At 48.0% G+C, this 24,164-nt stretch overlaps 1 protein-coding gene across 1 annotated transcript; it reads left to right on the top strand.

Annotated features, from left to right (window-relative positions):
* The first annotated feature begins 1,251 nt into the window (after positions 1-1,251).
* prrc2c (proline-rich coiled-coil 2C) lies at positions 1,252-22,848 on the top strand. Its single transcript, XM_079158507.1, has 34 exons — positions 1,252-1,544; positions 6,671-6,840; positions 7,026-7,200; positions 7,858-7,967; positions 8,243-8,368; positions 8,480-8,787; positions 8,895-8,974; positions 9,102-9,238; positions 9,328-9,415; positions 9,932-10,091; positions 10,196-10,865; positions 10,961-11,133; positions 11,501-11,783; positions 12,318-12,528; positions 12,612-15,089; positions 15,689-15,852; positions 15,961-16,115; positions 16,201-16,609; positions 16,737-16,819; positions 16,901-17,095; positions 17,184-17,441; positions 17,623-17,715; positions 17,834-17,929; positions 18,026-18,197; positions 18,493-18,711; positions 18,840-18,952; positions 19,048-19,328; positions 19,446-19,677; positions 19,807-19,917; positions 20,068-20,262; positions 20,805-20,905; positions 21,055-21,181; positions 21,274-21,522; positions 21,617-22,848. Exons 2-34 carry the CDS (start codon positions 6,726-6,728, stop codon positions 21,866-21,868), a joined length of 8,619 nt encoding a protein of 2,872 aa, XP_079014633.1. The 5' UTR covers positions 1,252-1,544; positions 6,671-6,725; the 3' UTR covers positions 21,869-22,848.
* Positions 22,849-24,164: the final 1,316 nt, after the last annotated feature.

The raw sequence follows: 24,164 nt of genomic DNA, 5'->3' as shown, positions 1-24,164 counted from the left end.
AAGCGGAGACACAAGATGTCCTGTTCAGCACATTTACATCATCAATAAGTTCATTGTTGGCGTTTTGGACATAAAAAAATAGAGAGTAGTAGGCTTTTCTTGGTTTTGAGGTCGACAGACAGACAGATAGACAGATGAAAGAAATAACGTGCATTAATCAATAATGATTGTGGACTAATTTTAAGATGGACCTATCAGTCTTCAAACTAACCGCCTCTCGCCAACCACCGACAAACCCCGGAAGAAGACTCGTCCACGCGTGAATGTTTTGGGTTGCCAGGTTTGGGGTTACCTATGAAATTAATGTTATCCGAGGGATGACTGAGATTTGAGATTTGAGGATGTATTTATTTGATCTTTTTTTAAAATTCAGCTGTGTTTGTGTGGCTGCACACTTCAACACCTCAGTTACCAAACTGTAACCTGTGAATGTAACCATTTTATAGACCTATACATGTACACTATAGGTACCACTCATACAATAATAGCTATATTATAAACAACAATTGGCTTCATTTAGGACAACCTCGTTTAAATGAATCCAATCACTCTCCTCAACCCAAACGATACTATAAGCAGCCGTAATTATTACTCCAGCCAACATAACAGTATTTCTTAACAAGTTTCAATGTAAAATGTGTATAGAAGTGTATTCACACAGTGATTGTGACTTTATTAGCAGTTTTATTACTGTGTGTTTTAATTGCCTCTTATTCTCTACTATATAATATAGCTGCATGTGCTTACTACATTTTATTATAATGTTTAGCCACTAACCTTAACAGAATGTATATTAACAAGAAATGGTTTTCTTTTTGGGGCTTTATATGGTTAAATACATGCTTATCTATACAGTAGATCTACAAATGATTTAAATCAGAATAAGATTTACTGCCAAGTTTATTCAATGAATTTGCCATAACATAAATATAAGACTGAATGTTTACAATAAAAATACGGAAAAGGATACTATAACCAATATGTACAGTATAACTAATTTGTACAATGAACTTTTTGTTAGAATGAAAGATCTGTACAGTTTTGTGCAGGATGCCATCGTAAGAATGTAGGTGTCGGTCTCTTCTCTGAATGACATATAGGGGGTTTCGGGTTTGAGATGGGGGGATGAGACGATAAATCTGGCAACAAACGGTCTGCCATCTTTGATTATGCGACAGGCCGCGGCGCGAGCGGGGCCTCACACACAACTAAGGAAAAAACGGTGTGACACGAGATAACGGGCGTGGATAGACACGGAACCACGAGACCACCGCGCACCGGCTCCCACAGTAACGGCCGAACACACGAGGACAGACCGGCGGCTTGAAACGGCGCCGAAGACACAGAAAAACTAGTCGCCGTGCATGTGGTGGAGCGGTTTGTTGGCAGTAGCTAACGTAGCTAACCATCGTTAGCAGGCTAGCCAGCTTTTGTAATCCGCCGGCCAGACACACACGTTCGTCCACCTCAAACCAGGCCGACATCGGGATTCAAGTCGGGCCGCACATCAGACGAGAGGACAAAGAAGGCACCGGCGGTGGCAGGTGGGTCTGCATGTCGTGCGAGGTTAAAGAAAATAAAATGATGGAAGTTTAGCCCCCACAGTAGCTGATGTGTTGGTGTTCACACCGCGCTAAGCTAGTGTTAGCATGCTTTTGGCCACTGAAGGAAAAGGGGGGCTGAAGAGTGGATGTGATGGCGACCAGCGAGAAACGAAACTGTGCTAAACGATGCAATGCTCGGCGGCCTGTTCTCGTAACTGCTTCTCATTCTGCATAAAATAAAATAAATTATGTTCACATGTGTTTGTGTGTGTGGGTGCACATTTAAAGTGTTCTCAGAGACCGGTGTGGTGGAGTTCCGGGCGAAGTGGGCCTCTGCTCCCTGCCGGTGTAGTTTTGATTCATGGAGAAGGATGGCCTGCCGACTCCCCAATCAGGGATTTACAGAAACCTCACAATAGTGTAACACAATTGGCTTAACATTAAGGCTTTTGTTTCTCGGGTGCTAAATGTGCTGGCGTTGAACTGAGATGTGTTCCTCATTTTCATGATGTGCAGTCTTGCGTTCAGACTAGCACCGTGCTTTCCTTTTTCAATTTCGATGTGTTGCAGATCCGACAGATGTGGTCTTAAAGGAGCACATTTGTATTGTGTGAGTCTGTACGATTAGGAGCTGAGCAGGATTGGGGGGTGGGAAGGGCTCTCAATGATTAATAAACTCTAGCAGATGTGGAAACCACCTGGTGGCTTACTAATTGGCATATATATATATATACATGGTTCAGGATCTGAATAGTTATAGGAAGGCTATTTGCATATATTGGCCAGTCAGTGACATGATCTGATCAATAGATCTAGTATCTTTTTGTTTGGGGGGGGGGGGGGGGGCTTTAGCAATGAGTTGAAGAAAACAACAAATGCTAATCATTTCTGTATTGTAATTCTCTTCTCAATAAACCCGACTCTTTAACTAGGCTGGATATCAAACGTAGTTGCACACTGCATCAGTTAGTCCCCTAAAGTGTTCCCATGTGTCTTAACTCAAATTGCCATTTCCAGCAACACAGCATTTGTCCATTGAACCCAAGCCTTTAAGCATCTAATAGGGAGGGGAAAAAGCACACATAGTCACCCTTCAGTTTGTGGTGTGCTCATTGAAATTACTGACATCTCCCAGGGGAGACCATCTCAGTGGTATCGATTGCCTGGTGTTTGAGAACCACAATAATCTTAAGTGGCTTCCGATCCTCGTCTTCTTCCATGCTTTTTGTCAGAAGATGTGTGCAATGAGCCTGATCAAAGTGAATATGAGTTGGTAGATGTTCAATTAATGGATATAGCAATGCATTGTTTATCTACGGACCAGTAATCCAGTATCTTTTTATGTTTATGTCCACCGCCCACTTAGCATACTTATTTAATATGAAAACTGTAGTCTCGTTGCTGTAACTTTGGCTAGTATAACTGAACTGCTAGAGCAGCAACAGTAATGTTTACAGAAGCAAAGTCACTTTACATACTCGGTGATATTTCACTGGAAACTAATCTAAAACGTCGACGGATTAAATCATATTCCTGAGTGAAGTTTATGAAGAGCACAGTCCGTCATTCCTCCCGTCTTCCTCGCTCCGCTGACGTGATTTTCTGCCTGCAGGTACCGCTGCTTTGTCTCCGCCAGCAGATACGTTTACAAGAACAACCCAAGCTAAGCCGTTTAGACTACACCCAGACAACCTTTGTTTTAATTCTGCTCTTGCAATTTGCTTATGGGCAGATCTTGTGCGCTGTGGTTGTATAAACTGGCAGAGAGACACCGGACAGAGCGGTTTGAAACATCCCCTTAGCTACATGTTTATGCTCGTTGAACAGGTATATTAATAAAGCATTGCATTGTAGCATTACAATAGAAAACCAAAAGGGACAATGAAACACAAGACTGCTGCCATCATTTAGGCCATCGACATGACTTCTCATTATGTGACTTAACTGTTGCATTAGACGGGTCAGAGCCGTGACCCACTTTAAACAACAGATTTAGGTGCATTGGAACTGTACACACAAGTCATCTGAGCCGACCCGCTGGTTGAGTCTGGAATTAGGCTGGAACCTGCAGTGCAGAAGAGTCTCGTTAATGGGCTATTAGGGCGTAAGACCGTATAAGCAACACTCATTCACAGGCATGCTGCAGAGAAGAGAAGAATGGTTTGATTGTAATGGTATCCTGTATTAATAGTGAACTGCAGTCAATGATCCACAACCTGAACATAATGACCCTTCACCAAGTCCTGACACTCAGACTCAGTCTGGCCGGTCATAGCGTAGCATCCGCCAGCTCGGACCAGAGTCTGAGAACTATCCGGCTCCGCTCCATAGACTGTGACGCAGACGTTTCAGATTTTACTTAAATTTCAGGCTGGGTTTTGAGCTGGTCATGCTTCAACGTTTTGCCTGGGATGCGTGTCATAGTGATACATAAAAGCCTGTGGAGCTAACAGTAGCAGAGTACTTTAGCACATCATTGACTACCGTTAGCCCTTCTGCGCTACCCTAGCTGCTAAAGGTATATTGAATGTCACACGTGCTGCTTTAGCTTTCTATTAATTGGAGCCGTGAAGAAGGACCCACCCGGCTTTACAGGAACAGTGTTCCTTAACTTCATCGTCTTCTGTCTGGATCTCCAGGTGATGTGCTGGTTCACTTTAAACACAGTAGCTTTAGCTTCTTGACCTGTTTACAGAATCAGTCTGACATCCTGGAGATATATCCTTCAAACGCATATCACAGACCCTTCTGTCCGCTTCCCCAAAAATGTCATCATTTTTATTCAGGGAGTGCAGTTAGTGAACATGTTGGCCGCGGTCACTTAGCTCTGACAGCTTGATGGAGTAGCAGTGGGGGGGTGGGGCTTAGCGAACGGTCAATGTGGGGGGTTTTGCATAGAGGATGTAAAGGTCCAGTCTTTACACCATTACCCAATAGGGCATTCTTAAAAACCCAGATTTGTATCAGTCGTGTTGAATGTAACCCGTGTGTGTTCTGTGGTGAGTGAGAGACAGGCAAACGCCCTCAATCACCAAGAGTCTACTGCTCTACTACTACTTTGATAGACTCCCTGCAGTGATGCAGTTTACAGAGTACTTGATAATCAAAGTGTTCCTGCTCCATTCAAATCGTTTTCCCTCCACACCTCCTGTCAAGCATCACTGCCGCGCATGACAATTCTGTACTAGAGCCATTGATTTATAATGATGATGGAATGCGTCTGTTTCACTTGTCAATTGTTTAAATTGTGTTTGTGATCCGTCTCCTCTGCCAAATACAGAAGCCACACTCAGCTTGGTTTTCAACTACAGTTTCGTCCATTTTAATTTTGTCTTTTTAATTTTGTCGCTGTACATAGCGAGGGCACACAAATCCACAAATATGTGTCCAGTGTACTCTGAAGTGGGCAGGTTTGTCACGGCACTTAGGTCGACGGGTACTACTTTGTCCGTGTTTTGGCCAAACAGACTGAGACCGGTGAAAACACTAAAACATGTTGTCGTCTCTTCAGATTTCAAAGTGCCCGGCTTCGGTGTCTTTTCAGACAGCTGGAGAGTGTACGTGCAGATTTTAAAGCCTCAGATGCATCAAAGTCGCCATTCCTCGTCTCGGCTTTCAGTGGTCAGCAACCACTACCAGAACTGGAAAAATGTTGGAGAAGAAACTAAGCCAGAGTGTCTGTAGAAGACCTGCACTGTCCCGTTGCTTCGGTGCTCATTTGAAGAGGCGCACATAAGCTACAACACGGCGCTCTACGTACTGTTAATGGACACTTGGGACGCCTGCTGCAGAGGCACAAAAGCTATTTGATGCACAAGTTAACACCAGTGTAAAGACAATAATGATGCCCTCACAATACCACATTTTTTTTAAGTGGAGCCACCCAAATATGATTATTTTAGACGATACCTTATTTTAAGTACGTTTTCCTTTTTATAGCGTAATACCACAAAACATAATCAAGTATCAGTTGAACTAGAAAAATGAACTACAAAGGAGCTGTACTGCTATTTAAAGACATTTCTTATGATTTGGGCTCTCATTGGTAGGGTAGTGTTCGTTCGTTTGTTAGTTGACTAAGATTATTTTGCAATTCTTGCAGAATTCATTATTTCAAAACTCTGGTAAACACAAGATTTAAAGTGGTGCTTTTGAGTGATTTCTTTGTGGAGAAACACAGTTTTAGATTAAATCAACTAATCGATTAGTCGACAACATTGTATGCGTGTTAGTCGACTAAGAACTACTTCGGTCAAGGACTGACCGAATCATCGCATTTCACAGTATTTTACAAAATACGAGCCAGGTTGTTGAAAGGACTTTTCCTTTTAAGTGGATGTTCCAAGACCAAGTTGCAGATAGTCTGAGCTCATCAGAGCTGTCACCTCCCCCCCAACACACACACACACACACACACACACACACACACACACACACACTGTTCCACCACTGCTCCGTTAATAATAAATGACCTCTGTGTGACTTAGGAAAGACACTGCAGCCCTGAACATGCTGTATCTCTGTCCATGGTGCTGCTCACTCTCATTCACTTTCTGCCTGCCTTGTGCCGCCCCCCCTACTACAATGCAATTGGCGTTTGGTCATTGGTGGACCAGACCAGATGGCGTTCAGTCTAGACTTATTAGTCTTATGTTGTGTCTGCAAATCTGTAGTTTCGCAAATAAATTTAGGGGTTCTCCAATCCACCAAATCAGTATCGAAACAAATACTCACCGTATTAATTGGATCGGGTAGCGGCCAGACGTGGTCGATCCACAGTTCATAAAACTTTATTAAATTCTGTGTCTCCTGTCAGTTACATTCATGAAGTCACTGCAGGTCGGTGACTCACTGTCCTCAACTTACCTTCAATACAAATAAGTCTAATGATTAATGCACTCTGCCCAAACTCCATGTTGCAGAGAGAGAGAGAGATGTTGCACAAAAGCATAGTTTGGTTTTTCTTCCTAAACCATTTGTCTCCAGAAGAGCAGATGTACGGCAGCTTTGTAAACCAGCACCAGACTCTAAAGCGATTCAGAGATATTCGTTATGGTTTAGTGTCCAGAGCCAATAACCTCCTCACCCTTTCTGTTCTTGTGTTTCCTCTCACCCTGGGTCTGCAGGAGGCTGGTTCTGGGGGCGAGGCCAGAGGACCAGACTCAATGAGTTTCAAGCGAAATGTCAGAGAAGTCAGGACAAAGCACCAAGGCAAAGGATGGCAAAACAAAGTATGCAACCCTTAGCCTCTTCAACACCTACAAGGGCAAATCTCTGGAAACCCAGAAAACTGCAGGTAAGCCCACACTATTGTGCCCTGTTAGTACTGCATGCAATGTATGGAGTGTCGTTGCAGTAAATGTTTGTCTTCATTGAGTTCAGTTGAACGATATAATGTTTAAGGATAATAAAGTGCTTTCCTAGTCCTCTTAAAAAAACCCTATATCTTGCTGTTCTCCTGCGTGTGAAATGTTTCTTCAGTGGCTGCTAGACATGGGCTCCAAAGTTTGGGCAAAGTTGCTGCCAGCCGGCGCATGCCCCCACCGGCCAACCTGCCCAGTCTGAAGGCAGAGAACAAGGGAAACGACCCCAACGTCAACATCGTCCCCAAAGACGGTAGTGGCTGGGCATCTCGACCCGAGGGAGCGGAGGAGAGGTAAACTCATCAAACCTATCATAGCTCTTCTCTAAATGAAGGTGTATGTTAAGCACAACAGAGTAACTGGAAGCGTCTTAAGGCCGCGGCTACACTTGTCTTTTCATTGACACTTTGTCATCCGATCACGTCAGGATGCATTAACGGTTAAGTTCGTTCGCGTCGAGATCGGATGTAGCTCATATTGAAATCTGATCATACAGACCACATGCAGAGGTGGCCCGGCTCGCATCGAGTTCGGATATCAGTGAGGTGTGGACGAAGGAGGACAATTTATTGTCTTTCAGTGGATTCATATCGTGATAAAATGATATATCCGGACAGACAATTGCTTAATCTAAATTGATAATAACCTAACAGAACTCAAATTTCTTAGAAAATAAGTGAGAAAATACTCAGTATATTTCATTTGTCAAGTATTTAATTCACACAAGAGTATTCAAAACCCTATAAAATCACCTGAATCATGATAAGATTTGTATCCATATGGCCCAGTCCTAGTGTGGACAGCATGTGGGCACAATCCGGACAATTTATCTCATTTGATAATCAACCTTTTCCTGATTTTGCTGTGTAACCACATCCTAAGATAGAGGAGTCTGTAAACCATGTTTCATGAGTGTTTGTTAGAAACTGTCCTGTTTTTATGCGCCACAGGCAATCAGAAACACCGCCACCCCCGATCAAACCACCAGTGATCCCACCACAAGAGCCTTCTATCGGGGCCAGCCGCTCCTGGGCCAACAGCAAGCCGACGCAGCCAGAGGGTAAATGTGCTCTTCACCTGCTCCCTTAAACATGACCCCGACTCATGAAACGCAGACAAGCTGTGGTCCTTCTTGGAGTTTTTATTTTTTGAAGTTGTGAACACTATTCCTTCTTGTGTCCAAACGAACAGAGGAACAAATCCTCTCTACGTCTACAACACTCAAACATTACAGTCTGCATGGACCATCTGGTCTCTACTGAATGTGGTAGACCTCTCAATGCTTCTCCGCGAGTCACTGTATTGCATTCCTAATAATGTGCTCGTATCGTACAGGTGCCCCTCGTGTGAGCAGCCATTTTCAACAGGAGTTTCCCAGCTTGCAGGCGGCTGGTGAGGCGGAGAAAGGGGACGAGCAAGAAGAGGAGCCTTATGGACCAGGCCCCAGCCTCAGACCTCAAAGTAAGGCCACGCTCGTGCACGTAAACGTCCACTGGGCTCTGCCTGATGTTCGGGAAACCACAGGCGCTGTAAGTAAAGTCAAATTATAATTTTCCTCTCCTGTCGTGTTAGATGTTGGCAGTTGGCGTGAGGGTGGAGGCAGGAATTTGATCACTGCACCCATCCCCCCTGAGATGGACATCAAGGCTCCGGAGGAGGGTGGTACGGGCCTTGGTACGGGCCTTGGTACCTCTACACCACCGGGGGAAGCCGAGGAGCCTGGACGAACCGTAACCACTGACGTTCAGAGGGAGAACAGGGACGGCAGAGAGCCCCCCTCTGCCCTTCCTGCTCAGCCTAAACTTAACGGGGGGCAGCAGCCTCCCGCCGGGGTGCCAACTCACTTCGACCCTGCTTTCAGGAGCATGATGCCACCCTACGTACGTCTTAGTTTTATGTTCTGGACAGACCACATCACAGTTAGTCTGTAGTTGTTGTGTTTATCTCGTCTTGAGCCTGCGTGATGATTCCCGTCTTTGTCTTGTAGATGTTCCACGCCTATCCTCAGATGACTTTCGCTCCAGGGCAAGCAAACCTCAGATACCCTGTTCCACAAGACGGAGCGAAGTGAGTTCCCATCTTCATGGTTAACCTTGTATAGAGTTGAGTAAAAAAGCAGTTGTTAGTTTTCCAGACCAGGTGCCATAATGTGCTTTCCTCTTTTTTTTTTTTTCCCCCCGTGTTGGATGGTGAGGGGTCCTCGTCCAGTACGGCCCCAGCAGGGCCACCCTCAGTCCTGGCACCAGGACCCAGACAGACCCTCTATCATCAGCGCAACGGAACTTAAAGAGCTGGACAACTTAGACACCGATACTGATGAGGGCTGGGCAGGTTAGTAGCCAGACCTTTGAACTTCAGTGGTAAACTAAAATCAGTAGGAAAAAAATGCATCTCTCAACCCCGTCCCTTCTGCTCTCCAGGAGCTCAGATGGAGGTCGACTACACCGAGAAACTAAACTTCAGCGACGATGAAGAAAACCATGGTTCTAAGGAGAAAAGAGAAAACTGGTAAGTCGTCCTTTTCAACACTTTGATTTTCTTGAATTCATTATTTAGCGTCATTTAGATCATTTAATGGAAAGAATTATTATCATTCATTCAACGTTCTATCTATTTACCCAAAATGCATTACATGTGTGGTTCGAATTACACTTTGCATTAAATATCTGAAGCCGTGTGGTATGACTTGATGGCGGACAGCGATGCAAAAATGATTTGAAGTAAATGTACTAAAACCTGGAAAAACAAAGTAAATGTTTAGCCTCACATACTCGATGAGTTTCACATGTTTAGTAAATGTATTGTGAAGCTGACTCAAGAACAGGACAAAATATAATGGACATCCATAAATAGCAGATAGAACACACTGTATAATGGATGATTTTATGTGCCAAATGGTTATTGCATATCAGCCTATATAAATAGTTGATGCAAAGTAAAAGGATTCAGAAATGATAGAAGTTGTCAAAGCTTAAGAGAGCTGGTGAACTGGGGATATTGAATAACCTGTGACATTATTTTCAGGGAGTGGATGGGTAAAGTGGAGCGTATGCGATCCCGGCCACCGGACGGTCAGGAGGACCGTGGGGCCGGTAAAACCTCATGGGCCGATGGTGATCCCAGAGCGCCATCACCTGGCAGTATGGGGCAGTACAATAAGTCCGCTGCCCCGCAGGACTACCAGGTAAAGCTGGATATGCGATACACAATCCTCTAATCATGCGTGCACTGTTTATTTACCAGCAAGGTGATGAGTCTGTATCTGTATCTCATTTCTCGATCCTCTAGGGCGCCAGTCGTGCTGTCGGTGGCGGAGCCCAACGTGTGACCAAACCACAGGCTGCAGCAGCACCCGGTGCCGACGAGGACCCTGAAGCCTGGCGACAGAAGCGCAAGAAGCCTCAAGAAGTTTCTGAAGCCGTAGAGCGAGCGAGGCGGCGGAGGGATGAAGAGGAACGGCGGATGGATGAACAGCGGCTCGCCGCTTGCGCTGAAAAACTTAAACGTCTCAATGAAAAACACCGCCCGGCAAATGAGGACAAAGCTCCTCTTCCTCCGACCGCCAATGATGAAGAGGAAGCTGTCCAAGACGAAGAGTCCTCATCAGCTCCCGCTCGCGTGTCCAGTCCAGAGCCTTCGATCCCAGTTTCAGAATCGCAGGCCCCGATCGTGGAAGCTCCCGTACCTGAGATGGTGGACCGAGACGAGGAGAGGGTGGAGCGAGAACTAGAGAGCGTAGAACCAACTCTAGAGGAGGAGGAGGAGGAGGAGGAGGAGGAGGAGGTGCTCTTGCCTCGCGAGCCCAGCCCCCCCGTCCAGAGACCTGTGGCCGTAGCGCCAGAGCCCCAGAGCGAGGAAGAGAGCTCCTCGGTTGAGGTCGTCCCGCTGATTGAGGAGAACCAGACCGACAGGACAACGGTGCCTATCCGAGACTATTTCAACATAGAGGACAACAGAGGTGAGCTAGCTTGCGTGTAAATGATCGTTGTACAGTTGGCGACTGGCTGCCATTCTTTCAGTCATTGATGCCCGTTTGGTTTTGTTGTCCCGCAGTGGATGAGCCCTTACTGTCTCTGCCTCACATGGACACCCCCAGCGGTGAGGAAGTCCCTGTGGCACCACCACAGCTGGAGGGAGAAGCAGCAGCTGCCATGCGTCCCTCTCTTACCTCAGGCTATTCCAAACAGTTTCAAAAGTCTTTACCGCCTCGTTTCCTCCGACAGCAGGTAATGACTTCCACATCTGGCTTCTTCAGTCAATTACTGCTCGCTAAATCGTAGTATGTGGGTGTGTCAGCGACTAGAGGTCTAGTAGGGGACTTGATAATGAACAGTAGTGGTTTTTTTACACTTTAAAATGAACATAAGAAAAGAACATTTAAAGGTCATTTACATTTTTCCACAGAGGACATGTTTACTTTATAAGTAAAAGTGCATTTAGTGATCATAGGTGGCAAATGTCAAAGCAGTGTGTTGTCCGAACAACCAGATATAACTTTTATAAGACAACCTCTTTCTTTTGATGTAGTGGATACCATGAGAAGCAAATTGGCTTTATTGATCTTAACTTTTCGTTTCCTGTTGTGTCTTGTAGGAGCAGATGAAGCAGCAACAATGGCAACAACAGCAGCACCAGAGTGGGGGCTCCGTGTCTCCATCAGGTGGTGGTGGTGGTGGTGGTGGTGGTGGTGGCATTCCAGCTCCACCGCCGCAACAACAACAACAACACCGCTCCATGTATCAACCCATCGGCCCCCACCACCAGCACCTGGCCTCCATGGGGTTTGACCCCCGCTGGCTCATGATGCAGTCCTACATGGACCCCCGCATGATGTCAGGACGTCCTCCCATGGACATGCCAGCTAACATTCACCCTGGTAGGGAGTTATGTGTATTACAGAGTGTATGAGTATCTTTGTTTGTGATTAATGTGCCGACAGATGTGCCAGAGAACCCGTTTACGCCCAGCAGCTCGTCAGCAGATTTTTTTCCGCATGTCGCTCACGATTCACAGCAGAAATAAAAAAGGAAAATTATATTTTGACAGTATATTGACATCATACCAGCAGCATTACAACAGTTTCAATGCGTATATCTGTAGAACACCTATTTCAAAATAAGAGCCATCTAACTTCTTTATGTGGATGGAATCCCTTCATTTGTCAACACAAGGCTTTTATTCTGAAGTATTTGCAGGACAGTGTTGTGGAAAATGCAGTAACTTGCATGGCTCAATAGATTAAGTGTTTTTAATTGTGTATTGTCATTATTTACGAAGAAGCTCAGGCTTTTCCCCCCCTTTTTTCTGTCTAAAATAGACATAAATAACATTTATAATGTGATGAAAAACATTTTGGCCATTATGAAAGGAAAACCTGGGCGTTAACGTTGCTCTGTGTTGTCGTCTCCAGGGAGGATGCCTCCTAAGCAGATTGTGCGCAGAGAGCCTGGTGACAACTCCAGCTCCAGCTCTGACTCCTTCGACCATTTGACCCGACCAATCCGTGACCACGGCCTGCCTTCAGACTCGCGCATGGTTTGGGGAGCGGACCCGTACCCTCAGTCGGAGCCGCTGCCGTCTGTAACTCCCCCAAAAGGACAGGATGACAACAAGGAGCCGAGGTAAATAGAAGTACTTGACAACAAAAGAAAAATCTTTTATATTCTGCACGTGGCTATACCTAATAACAATTGTGTCTCTACAGGATGGACTCTGCTTTGGATCTGGACCGGGGTCTCCCAGCGATGTATCCCCAGGACCACAGTGCATTGGACTCTCATAAAACTAACTTCTTCCAGGACCCTACAGAGTCCCTGTCAGCGTTCATCCAGGACCCAGAGGACCCGCCAGTCCCTCTAGACGGGGTCCCCGTAGGCTCAGCCTTTGATGCTGAGGAGCCGGGCCTACCCAGTGGGGAAGAGGTAGAAGCTCTTGGTCAGGCTATGCTCCAGAGGAGTGTCTCCCAGGGCTCCAGCCACTCCCTCAAGCTGGATGAGCCCAGGTTTGATGGGCTATCCCTGGGAACGAAATCTCTAGAGCTGCAGGACACGGGAGAACGGGCTGATGATCAGCCCCAGAATGAACTCTACCCCCAAGCTGCGGTGACTAGCAACAGGGCTACACCTCCTGCTGATGGATTACACAAACAAGAGAAGCTGCCTCTGCCAGCTTCCAGCAAGCAGAAAGCTGAGCTGCGCTGGGCTGCTAGATCAAGTGCCGGACGCAGAGAAGGACCAGGGGGAGAGAGACCCGTCCGCAGGTCTGGGCCAATAAAGAAGCCTGTCCTAAGGGACATGAAAGAAGAGCGAGAACAAAGAGAAGAGAGAGAGAAGCGTCACGAGAGAGGTGAGAGAGGTGAGAGAGGGGAGAGAGGGGAAAGAGGGGACCGGTCCAAAAAGGATCAGCCATCCAAACCTCCTTCTGCAGCTGCCGCTGTGTCTGAGGGCTCCAGACCTCAGGGTGAGAGCAAGAGAGAAGCTCCTGAGGCCGAGGAAACACCGACTGGCCATCAGAGAGTCAGAGACTCCCAGCCTTCAACTGGGCCTCCCACCTCTTCCTCTCAGGAGGAGAAAGCAGACAAACCGCCCAGCAATGAAAAACACCCAGAACCCAAACTGCCCTCCAGGAAAGAGTCCAATCTTCCTCCACGTTCCTACCGGCGAGAGGAGAGGGAGCGGGAACGTGAGAGGGAGAAGGAAATGGACAGAGACAGAGACCGAGACAGAGATAGAGATAGAGAGTGGCCTGCCGACTCAAATTTCAAAGCACGCGGTCGAGGGGAGTATTACGCCAGAGGACGGAGCTACCGGGGAACTTATGGCGGCCGAAGCAGGGGGGGTCGCGGTCGAAGCCGAGCAGAGTTCAATTACAGAGAGCCCCGTTCACGCTCTGATTTACCTGCTGTTGGAGGCGCTGCCGCCTTTCGCAACAGGGAAGAAAGCGAAACGCGCAGCGAGAGCTCAGACTTTGAGGTTATACCAAAACGTAGACGGCGCCGTGGTTCAGACACAGATTCTGAAAGTGAAGGTGGGAGAGAGTCTGCCAGTGATACTGGACCGTCTGACCGTGAGCCGAGCACCAAACCTAGCCATCCATTGAGACGAGAGCTCCCTGGGGAGCCCCGGCCTGGGCCCCACAAGCCAGGCTTTGGACCGCCTCACATGGGGGAAAGGGTTGGACCCAGAGGGGATGATGACGGCAGACCCAAGCCAGGATTCCTCCAGAAAGGAGAGCCTTCTCGGCGAGGAAGAGGAGGGTTATACAGTAGACGAGGTGGGGCGAGGGAGCGCGGCGGCCCTCGCTCAGGCCCTCTCAGACGGCCAGGAGCTAGAGAGTCCTCTTCTCAGTGGCCCTCTAAACCCATGGAGACATTCAGACCTGAGGACACCGAGTCCACGTCAAGATATGACAATCCTGCAGCTGACCGACGACACCCTCGGTCTGATGGCAAGAAATTTGGAGACATGGCTCCCCAGAGTAGTAGAGAAAGGCCTCGTCGGTCCAGACCAGCACGGCCCCCGAGGCAAGATAAACCTCCCCGCTTCAGGCGCTTGAAGGAGCGGGAGGCTGCAGTGTTAGCTAGCGGAGAAACAGCCCCAAGTCCTGTCCCTCTACTCCCAGTGCCTGCTGTCTCTAGCTCTGCCCCGGCCCCCAGCTCTCTCTCCCCGACCCTGTCTAGAGCTCCAGGAACCCCCGTCACTGTGCCTGCTGAAGTGGCAGCCGCTACGTCAGCAACCGACTTGTCCTCCCCTACGGATGCACCCTTGCCTGAGACCAGCAGCTCCACCATCGCTGCGGTCGGCACCAAGTCGCCCGACTTGTCCAACCAGAACTCTTCGGATCAAGCCAACGAGGAATGGGAGACTGCGTCCGAGAGCAGCGACTTCAACGAAAGGAGAGAGCGGGAAGAAAGGAAAGGAGCACTGGAAGCCGCTAATGAAGCAGCCGCTGCCTCTGCCCAGGCTCCTGCACCCCCCCAGGGCTCTTTGACCCCCAATAGAAGCCCTCCCGATGGAGGGGTGACTCCAAGACGCGATGGGGCTCCCGCGGCCAAGAGGAGTTTCTCAAGTCAGAGGCCTGCAGAGAGGCAGAATCGTAGAGGCAACAGCGGAGCCAAACCGAGCCGGAGCTACGCAGGGGCCAAGGGGGAGAGGAGGGGAGGGGCCAAAACCGGCCGCAAAGGGTGAGTTTTGAACAATCGGGCTTTTGTGTGTTGTTAAGCATTTACTTTGTTTGTCTGCTTACATTAACTACTTAACACAATGAAGCTGCCTCAACGAACAGTGTGCAGTAGAATAATACTGGAGGTTTATTTACCCACAATAAACCTTTTGTCTGGTGTTCTTCCTCATTAATGGTTGCAGTGCATTGCACTAGTGCAGAAACTACGTGTATCAGGAAGCTCTTGCCGATATTGCCTTCGGCTGTTACAAGGATTCTCCACTTGGTTAGATTACTTTATTCAAGTGTGCTGTAATTGTCCATCAAAGTGTTAAAAATCGCTAAATATGTGGTCGTATTTTTAGACTCCAATTGTACCTCGACAGAAGCATTTGAACATTTTCTCTCTTCATCTATCTGGTGCATCAACACTCGAGCTGTTCGTCTTCTACAAAAGAGGCCTTTTTTTGCACAGTTCTCATATCATGACAGAATTAATTTACATTTTAAGTGTGTCAGGCTCCTTCACCACTACACTTGTTCTCACCAACATTAAAATGTGTCGCGTAGTCTCTTATTTCATTTTTCTATGTCCCTAACATGCGTCTCTGATACAAACAGCCCTGCGGCCCAGCAGAACTCAGAAGGTGGAGCACAAACAGCTGGAGGAGCGTCCCAGAGGCCTACGAAAGACCAGTCCGGCCGGCGCAAAGATGAGGCCAAACAGGCCGCTAAGAAGCCCAAAGAGAACGCCCTCTCTCAGTTTGATCTGAACAATTACGCCAGTAAGTAAACACAGTCGTACTCTTGACACTAAGCCAGGAACCTACGCTCGGCTCGATCACAACCTTGAATGTAAATGTCTCGATCCGCTTTTTGTCCCGTCACTATAGGTGTTGTGATCATTGATGACCACCCTGAGGTCACCACCACAGAGGACCCACAGTCCAACACCAACGACGACGGCTTCACTGAGGTGGTGTCCCGCAAGCAACAGAAACGCCTGCAGGACGAAGAGAAACGGAAAAAGGAAGAGCAGACGCCTCAGGTAAGAGGAGGGCTTCCACCACATAGTTTAAAAACAGCGATGCAATACCTTGACACAGTATAATTTACTTATTCTCTTCCTACAGAACTGGAGTAAAAAAGGCTCTGGTGAGAAGGGCAGAGGGGGCGGAGGAAAGCTGCCACCAAGATTTGCTAAAAAGCAGTCATCGCAGCAACAACAACAACAACAACAACAACAGCAGCAACAACAACAGTCCTCACAGTCTCAGCCTCCTGTAGTCCCTACACCTCAGGCCCCACCACAACCCCTCATTTCTGCTCCCCAGCATCCTCACCTCGCCCCCTCCCAGCCCGCCGCGTCCCCCCAGACTCTGGAAGGAACAGTGGCTCCACTGCCCTCCATCCCCGCTGCCACTGTGGACTTTACCTCAAAGAGTTTACCTCCCGCGCCTGCGCAGACGCACAGCACCCTGGGTACGGAACTGTGGGAGAACAAGGTGGCGGGCTCCATTGTCCTTCCTGATGTCAAGAAGCGTGAGTGGATAATTCGATTCTCGTTGGAAAAAGATGTCTTAAATTTGTCTCGGTTCCTGAATCTTGTGATGCAGGAGTGGATTTATCAGCCAGCTCTGGTCTGATGCATGTAATGTGTTTATTCCAGTTGGTCCCATCAGCCCTCCCCAGCCACCTTCTGTGAGTGCCTGGAACAAACCTCTTACCTCCTTTACTGGCGCTGTCATTGAGGTAGGTTGAACACGCCCGTCTTCTTTTGTGCAGCGTACGATCCTTTGGCTAAATGATAAACCTTCAAATGTGTCGTTTCAGGGTGTGAAGCCTGGATCAGAGGGCGGCGTGGAATTGGCAATAGACTGTATTCAGTTTGGAGCGCCGTCGTCTGCGGGCAGCACCGACAGTGATGGAGTTCCAGCGTTGCTAGAAGCTGTCTCTGAAAACAAACTACCTGCTCCCAAAGAACAGAGACAGAAACAACCTCGAGCTGGCCCGATCAAAACACAGAAGGTAACTCAGCCGTGGAGGAAACTCGCTGTTTGAACAACAACATCAACCTATGAATTCATTTAAATATTGAATCTGTCCTTCTCTCCAGCTTCCTGACTTGGAACCAGTGGAAACCAAGGAGTACAAGCCAGGTCCCATCGGTAAAGAGCGCTCTTTAAAGAACCGCAAGGCCAAAGACGCACGTGGAGGAGAGGGGGAGGGGATGGAGGGAGGAGTCCCCGGAGGAGTTGTCAGTAGAGCCACAGACTCCAGTCCTCCCACCAGTGACACCACAGTACCAGAGCTGGGAGGAGACATCGAGGGCATGATCACGGTCCCCTTAGCGGAGTACAACAGTAACTCTAAGGTACGTCAGTGTCACATGAGCACACAGCCAGGCTTTGAATACAGAACAAATATTCACATTTTTGCCCGCGTTTGACAGCCCTACATTGTTCCTTTTTAGGCTGTTAATACACCGAACCCTGAACCCTGTACGCTTTTAAGTAGTATTTCTGCAGTACTGAATTTATGTCTTTCCCTCTCAGGAGTCTGTCACCGACTACACCACTCCCTCCTCCTCACTGGCTGACAGTGTTGCTACAGGAGTGAACAAAATAGAAGAGAGTTTGGTGGCAAATGTGAGAACACATCCTTGTTTTGTACAGCTATTTTTTTTTTAACATTTGAAGAGATCACTTGTGCCATGATACCGATGCTTTAATCCTAAACACTGGGGTGTCTTTGATGCGTTTTCAGGTGGCGCTACCGCACTCATTGCCTCGACGAGAGACCCTGCAGCAGAGCTCCAGCCTCAGCACCGTCTCTCCCGCTACCGTTGACCTGACACTAAAGGTACGTAGAGAAAGTTTAAGTTGTTTTGAGTCCCGTTACGAAACGTTTCAGTGAAACACAACCTGAGCGTTTGTTTTCTTTCTGTCTCCTCCTCAGATGGAATCGGCTCGTAAGGCGTGGGAGAACTCCCCGAGTCTGGAGAAGAACTCTCCGGCCACGTCCTCTTCCTCCCCCATCACCTCCTGTGCGTCCTCGTACTCCACCTTCTCCTCCACCTCCATACCGCAGATCCCCGTGGCTTCTGTCACCCCCAGCACCTCACTGTCAGGTAACATGACTCCAAATTAGAAGGGGGGGGGGTTGTATGAGGTAATCCATAGTCGGTGCATCACCTACAGTAGACGGCACACCCCAAGTTCTGAGTAGGAGAGTACCAGCACAGGAGCAAAGCATTGTACTGCTGTGGACGTATTTTAGACCGATCGAGGCAGCGGCCAACCAGAAACTCCAGTGATCAGCTAGCTTAACATACTTGTGTGTTTTTGTTTTGGGATTTCCTCTTGTGTGAGGGCCTCCATTGTGATCTCTTTGTATTCACCATGTGTTCATCTCCACCCCCGCAGGTGCTGGCACCTATACGACGTCATCGCTCAGCACCAAGACCACCACGGCCTCTGACCCCCCCAACATCTGCAAGGTGAAGCCCCAGCAGCTGCAGGGTGGAAGTCTGTCCTCCAGCAGCAGCAGCAGCAGCAGCAGCTTCTCTCAGCTGGGCTGCGTGCCGGCCCTCCTGGCCCAGCAGCAGCAGACCCCGCAGGTGTACGTCTCTCAGTCTGCAGCAGGTGAGAAGACGCATGGCACCGATTCAACATGTTCATCCACCGATCTATTTTGATTTGTAGATATTTAGTTTCGTATTTTAAAGACTAAATAGCTAATATTGAAACCCATGTCTGTCGAGGTTCTGCAGCTCAGATTCCAGCGTTCTACATGGACACTAGCCACCTCTTCAGTACCCCCCACCCTCGCTTGGCGCCTCCCTCCTTGGCGCAGCAGCAGGGCTTCCAGCCCGGCATCTCACAGGTAAGATTTTCTGTTTCAGCAACATGCTGCAGGATTGTTTTTTTAATGTTGGAGGTAAAACTACCTGTGTTTCTTCTCCACCTTTTTTTTTATAGCCGACAGCAGTGCAGCAGATTCCCATCCCTATCTACGCTCCACTGCAAGGTCAGCCGCAGCACCAACACCAACATCAGCCGCAGCACCAACACCAACATCAGCCGCAGCACCAACACCAACATCAGCCGCAGCACCAACACCAACATCAGCATCAGCACCAACACCAACATCAGCACCAACACCAACACCAACACACACATCAGGCTCAGCTCGGACTCAGCACTGGTCCCCCAGTCTCCCAGCAACAGGACCTGTTCAGCTCCTCGCTGCAGCCTTACAGGTAACTCACAACACCGCACTCGTATTCTGTTCTCTGCTCCAACAACGCACAGTACTGCTGAACCGCCAGTGTGCCGTTGTTCGCTCATTCCGATCCCACGTCCTGATCCGTCCTCAGGTCTCAGCAGGCGTTCATGCAGAGCAGCCTGTCGCAGCCCTCCATGATGCTGTCGGGGCCGTCGCTGCACAGCTATGCCGGCGTCCAGGCGTCTGAGCTCGGCAAGCCTCAGTCTAGTCTGGCCTATCAGCAGGCCTCCTCCACCCAGCACATTCCCATTCTGTTTGAGCCGCAGCTCAACCAGCCCTCTGGCATGGGAGGCTCCCAGCTGATCGACACGCACCTGCTGCAGGTAACCAGTCTGCACAAAGGATCTGTTCCACTCAGCCTCATGGTATTGACCCAACGCCTTACTGACATCTATATTTATTTATTAATGCGTTTATGTGTTCCATCTGACATATCTGTGTCTGTGTTTCAGGCCCGACAGGGGATGAGTCAGCATTCTAACATGTACTCGGGACAGGTCCAACAACACGGCCAGAGTAGCTACTACAGCAACACCCAGTCGCCCAGCTCTGCAATGCAACAGGTAACCCGCATGCAAACATGAGGATTATAAACCTCTCATATCGCTTGTGTTAGTGGTTAACCAAAGACCTTAATCCAGTGGTTTAAAGCAGCATAATTTCCTTTTGACTGGTGGAAGTTTGATCGTTTGCGTGTCTTAATCTCTCTCCAGATGACGGTCTCGATGCCCAGCTCCCAGCTGTCCCTGTCTAACTTTGGCTCGGGTGGAGGCCAGCCCCTCCTGGCGCTGCCTCCCACTCCTCCCCAGGCTCAGCCCCCCAACATCAACCGGCAGCCCCCGGTCTCTCAGCCATACCGAGGCATCATGGGCCCCAACCACGGCATGATGCCGCCTCCGACCAGCAAGGTACTGCAGAGCTGCTTATTCTCAACCACTGGGAGTCATTTAAAGCTAGTTATCCTTATATATAGATAGTTCAACACTAGCATAAATACAAAATGTCATTAAAATGCATAATTTCACAGACTTTTGCGTGTCACCACGACAATCACAACTTATCAAGTAGAGAGAGTTGTTGGCTAGCTACTGTTCCCTCGTATGAAGTGAAACACATGCATCGTTCTGTTTTAAACCAGAGAGACGTGGGAGATGACCCCGCTCTAGTAAAAGCTCCAAAGCATGTAGTGATGAAATATGAATACATTAAATATGAATTTATAATGGCAGGGGGTGAGGGTAAACTAAATATTTATTCAGGTCAATACAGCTGGCAGTAGCATAAGACCTATCCTTTTTTATGTTTTTGTTTCTCAATTATTTCTTTTTTTTTAAAGAATCTGAAGTCGGCCTTAAGATGAGAGGTTGAGAAACCCTCCTGTAGTGTGAATCTCAGACACACTCTTGCTGATTTAGAGTTGGAACAGTTTTTGTGTGTTGACGCTTTGCAGATGGACATGGATCTGAAACTCTTTGGCGGTGGGATGGATGTGAAGCCCGGAACCCCTCCTATCGGCGCCCGGAGCACCACGCCCACCTCCAGCCATTACAGGTACCCCCTATAGATTCACATCAGACATGAGCGACTCGTATACAACAAATGTAAAGATGTGTGTTCACAAGCAGCGCCAACAAGTCTGTCATTTCTTTATTCATAAGATGTTTGTCATTTATGATGACCGCTTCCTCCTCCGCCTGCAGAGCGAGCTCCACGTCTCCCAGCAGCCAGTCCAGTAAGATCAACAGCATGCTGTACCAGAAGCAGTTCCAGGCGAGCTCTGCCGGCATGAGGATGACACAGCACTTCCCTGGCCAGTTCAACCCACAGGTAGATTAATCACACCTGTATTTAGATGGATGGGTATTAGCACAAAATGTCAAGCAACCCATTTATTTCCCGTTTCTTCCTCTTCATTTCAGATTCTGTCTCAGCCCAACATCGTGTCTCCTCTGGTTCGACCTCCTCACGTTAACTCGTTTGCTGGAGGCGTCCAGCGCTCTCCCATGGGCCCCCCGATGTCGCCCAATATGGGCGGTGGTCTCATGCCCCATCCCCGCCCTCTGCACCCTCAGCACCCACAGCACAGCCAGCACCCTCCCAGAGGACCTCCTGGTCCCTCGCTCGCTCCCAGAGGCACGCAGGCTATGAAGGCTGAGCAGGACCTAAAGGTCTGGTTCCCCGTTTTATCTGATGATGAAGTAATCTTTCAGTGATTTGGTGGCTTTGGCTTATATTTTGAATCGTGTCTTCGTCACTCTGCAGGCAAAGCAGCGGGCCGAGGTGCTCCAGGCCACTCATAAGTTCTTCTCGGAGCAGCAGCAGCTCAAGGCCCCGCAAGTCAGCAAAGTGTCGCGGCTCGATCAGGGGGGGAAACCCCCGCTCGACGCCTCCGCCCCAAACCACCAGGCCATGGGCGACCGCCCGGACCCCGACAAACCCCCCATCTCCTCGGCCAAGCCCATCCGGACCGGCCCCATCAAACCGCAGGCCATCAAACCAGAAGAGGGCAAGTAAAGAGCGGCGGAAACCCTCTTCAGATGACAATATGAATGGATGGAAGAGAGAGGAATCGAGCCCCATTCACTCAGTCACCGCCTCATATCAGCCCTGGGGGGGGGGGGGGGGCCTAAACGTAATCCTCCTCTTTCTTCCCCGATCTTGTCCCGCTGTAGGTGGCGGCGTTTTGAGTCCATCGTATTTAGAAGCCGATTTAAAATGGCTGCACAAGTTGTTCCATAGAAATCTACTCAGACGGTAGATCAGAGGAGAGTCGGAAAGAGAAAATTCGAAAATGAGATTTGCTGCTGAGTTTGCCATTTTTTTTTTTATAGCTCTTGATTTCTGTTCCTCTTCTTTTTTTTTCTTTTTTTTTTTTTTCTTCCCCTAGATAGGATCGCGCATATTATAGGAGAACGCTGTTTTTGTTAAACGAAAGAATCAGTTTTTGTTTTTTTTGTGTAGTCGAAACAATCTTGTTAAGGAGATGTCATTTTAGCGAAGCACACTTTTTTGTTGATCTCCCGTCATAACTAGTCAACGTGGAAATGCACCTCGATTACCACACACTCACATTTCATCCACGGTCACCGCACACGGACGTGAAACAAGACATTTCTCGTCTGTTTTTTTTGTGTGTTTTTGTTTTTACCAGAACGGAAATGTGAAAAATTAAAGCAGTTGATTGAAATTAATGATTTTTGATTTATCGATAAGTCTGCCCGTGAGCTTCTGCTCCTGCCTTCTGCTCTCATCTCCTTGCCTGAGAATTACTGATGTGTGTGTGTGTGTGTGTGTGTGTGTGTCGGGTGTGTGTTTGTGGCATCGTAGCTGGACTCCCCTGTTTATTTAGCCAAAGGTTAAAGCAACGCAGAGAAGACGTCACCGCCTTTTTTTTTTTTTTTTAGATTTTAAGGAGTTTTGATTGGACTTTACAGGATCACTACATAAAGCTACTGTCACACACCCATTTCACTGCTTCCTTGCTGTCACACAAACGCACACCTATACACACACTTCACTGTAAAGCACCCAGACCTGCTGCTGCTGTCGACTGATTTCAGTGCCCTTAGCTAGAGAATAGCTGCAGGGTAGGGCTATTTTAGAGGAATAGAAACGGTGAGGAGTTGATGGGTGAAACGGTAGAAAACTCAAGTGTGTGTGCGCGTGTGTGTGTGTGTGCGTGCGTGTGTGTCAACCCCCACGAGGACGGCGAACAAGGAAAAAAAAAGATGAAACGAAAAGCCTCAAGTTCAGAAGCGTTTAAGCAGAAGGACACTTATTGTTTAGTTGTCTTTACTGATGAGAGCAATCGGCGCCGAGTTCTGTCTCCGCCTCACCTCCGCTGGCTGTCCCACCCACAATGCTTTCATCTCGGGGGTTGTGGTGACGAGGGCCCTTCAGAAATGTACAGTAGTATGCACCCTGAGGTGGGAGGGGGGGGAGAAGAGTCCTTTGTTTGGAGGATGGATGAGGGAGGGGAGGGTAATGATTTTTTTTTTGTTGAACTTGTACAGGGGTTTCATCGCTGTATTAAAATATGTACGGTCTTATTTACATTCTCTTGGTTTGGTTACAGAAACTAATAAAATAATATACTGTTGAGATGTTTGTCAGTGATGTCTGGTTTGTACTTTGAACAGATTTTATTATTTTTGATCTACATCAGAATTAATATTCGGCACAGATCACATCTCACCACTAGGTGTCACTGCAACACTGAACACGGATGAGGAAAATCTAGTTCCGAGTTCTTGTAAAGGGATCATACGGTAACAAATATCAGTGGTTATGAATCATCTAATAATGTTCTATACATCTGTTTTTAACCATTAATAACACAGTTTTCGTTGCCAGGCTTTAGCTGGTGTTCATCCTCCAGCAGTACACCGTCTTTGTCTTTTTACTATATGAAAGGGATTTGCTGTACAATAAGTTGATCAGCAACTTATGGAAATTTAGATCTGCAGATTTGATGAATTTTTGGGGTGGCCGGTTATGGCTGCATGGTCATGGTCCTCTCGTGTTGCGGTGCTTTCTCAAAACACCTTTTTAATTACTTTTTTCTTCTTGGCAACACGTCTCTTCACGTTTCTTCACACGTTCCTGACACGGAACTTCTCAAGGACTGTGCAGAACCTCAGCCAGTCGTCTCTCAACCAGCTACGCAGGGCGGGTCCTGTCATTAAGAGCAGTGAGACTATTAATTAATTAATAATTAGCCATTTGTGGGTTGTCTTAACCATTAATACTAAAGTTACAAACCTCTTTATATAAAGAGGTATAGATACATCTCTACGGTTCATAATAACCA

The sequence above is a fragment of the Pholis gunnellus genome (genome assembly GCF_910591455.1).
Source record: "Pholis gunnellus genome assembly, chromosome: 4".
NCBI classification, from domain to species: domain Eukaryota; kingdom Metazoa; phylum Chordata; class Actinopteri; order Perciformes; family Pholidae; genus Pholis; species Pholis gunnellus.
The sequence above is the reverse complement of the archived record's forward strand: the minus strand, read 5'-3'. Positions and strand labels throughout refer to the sequence as shown.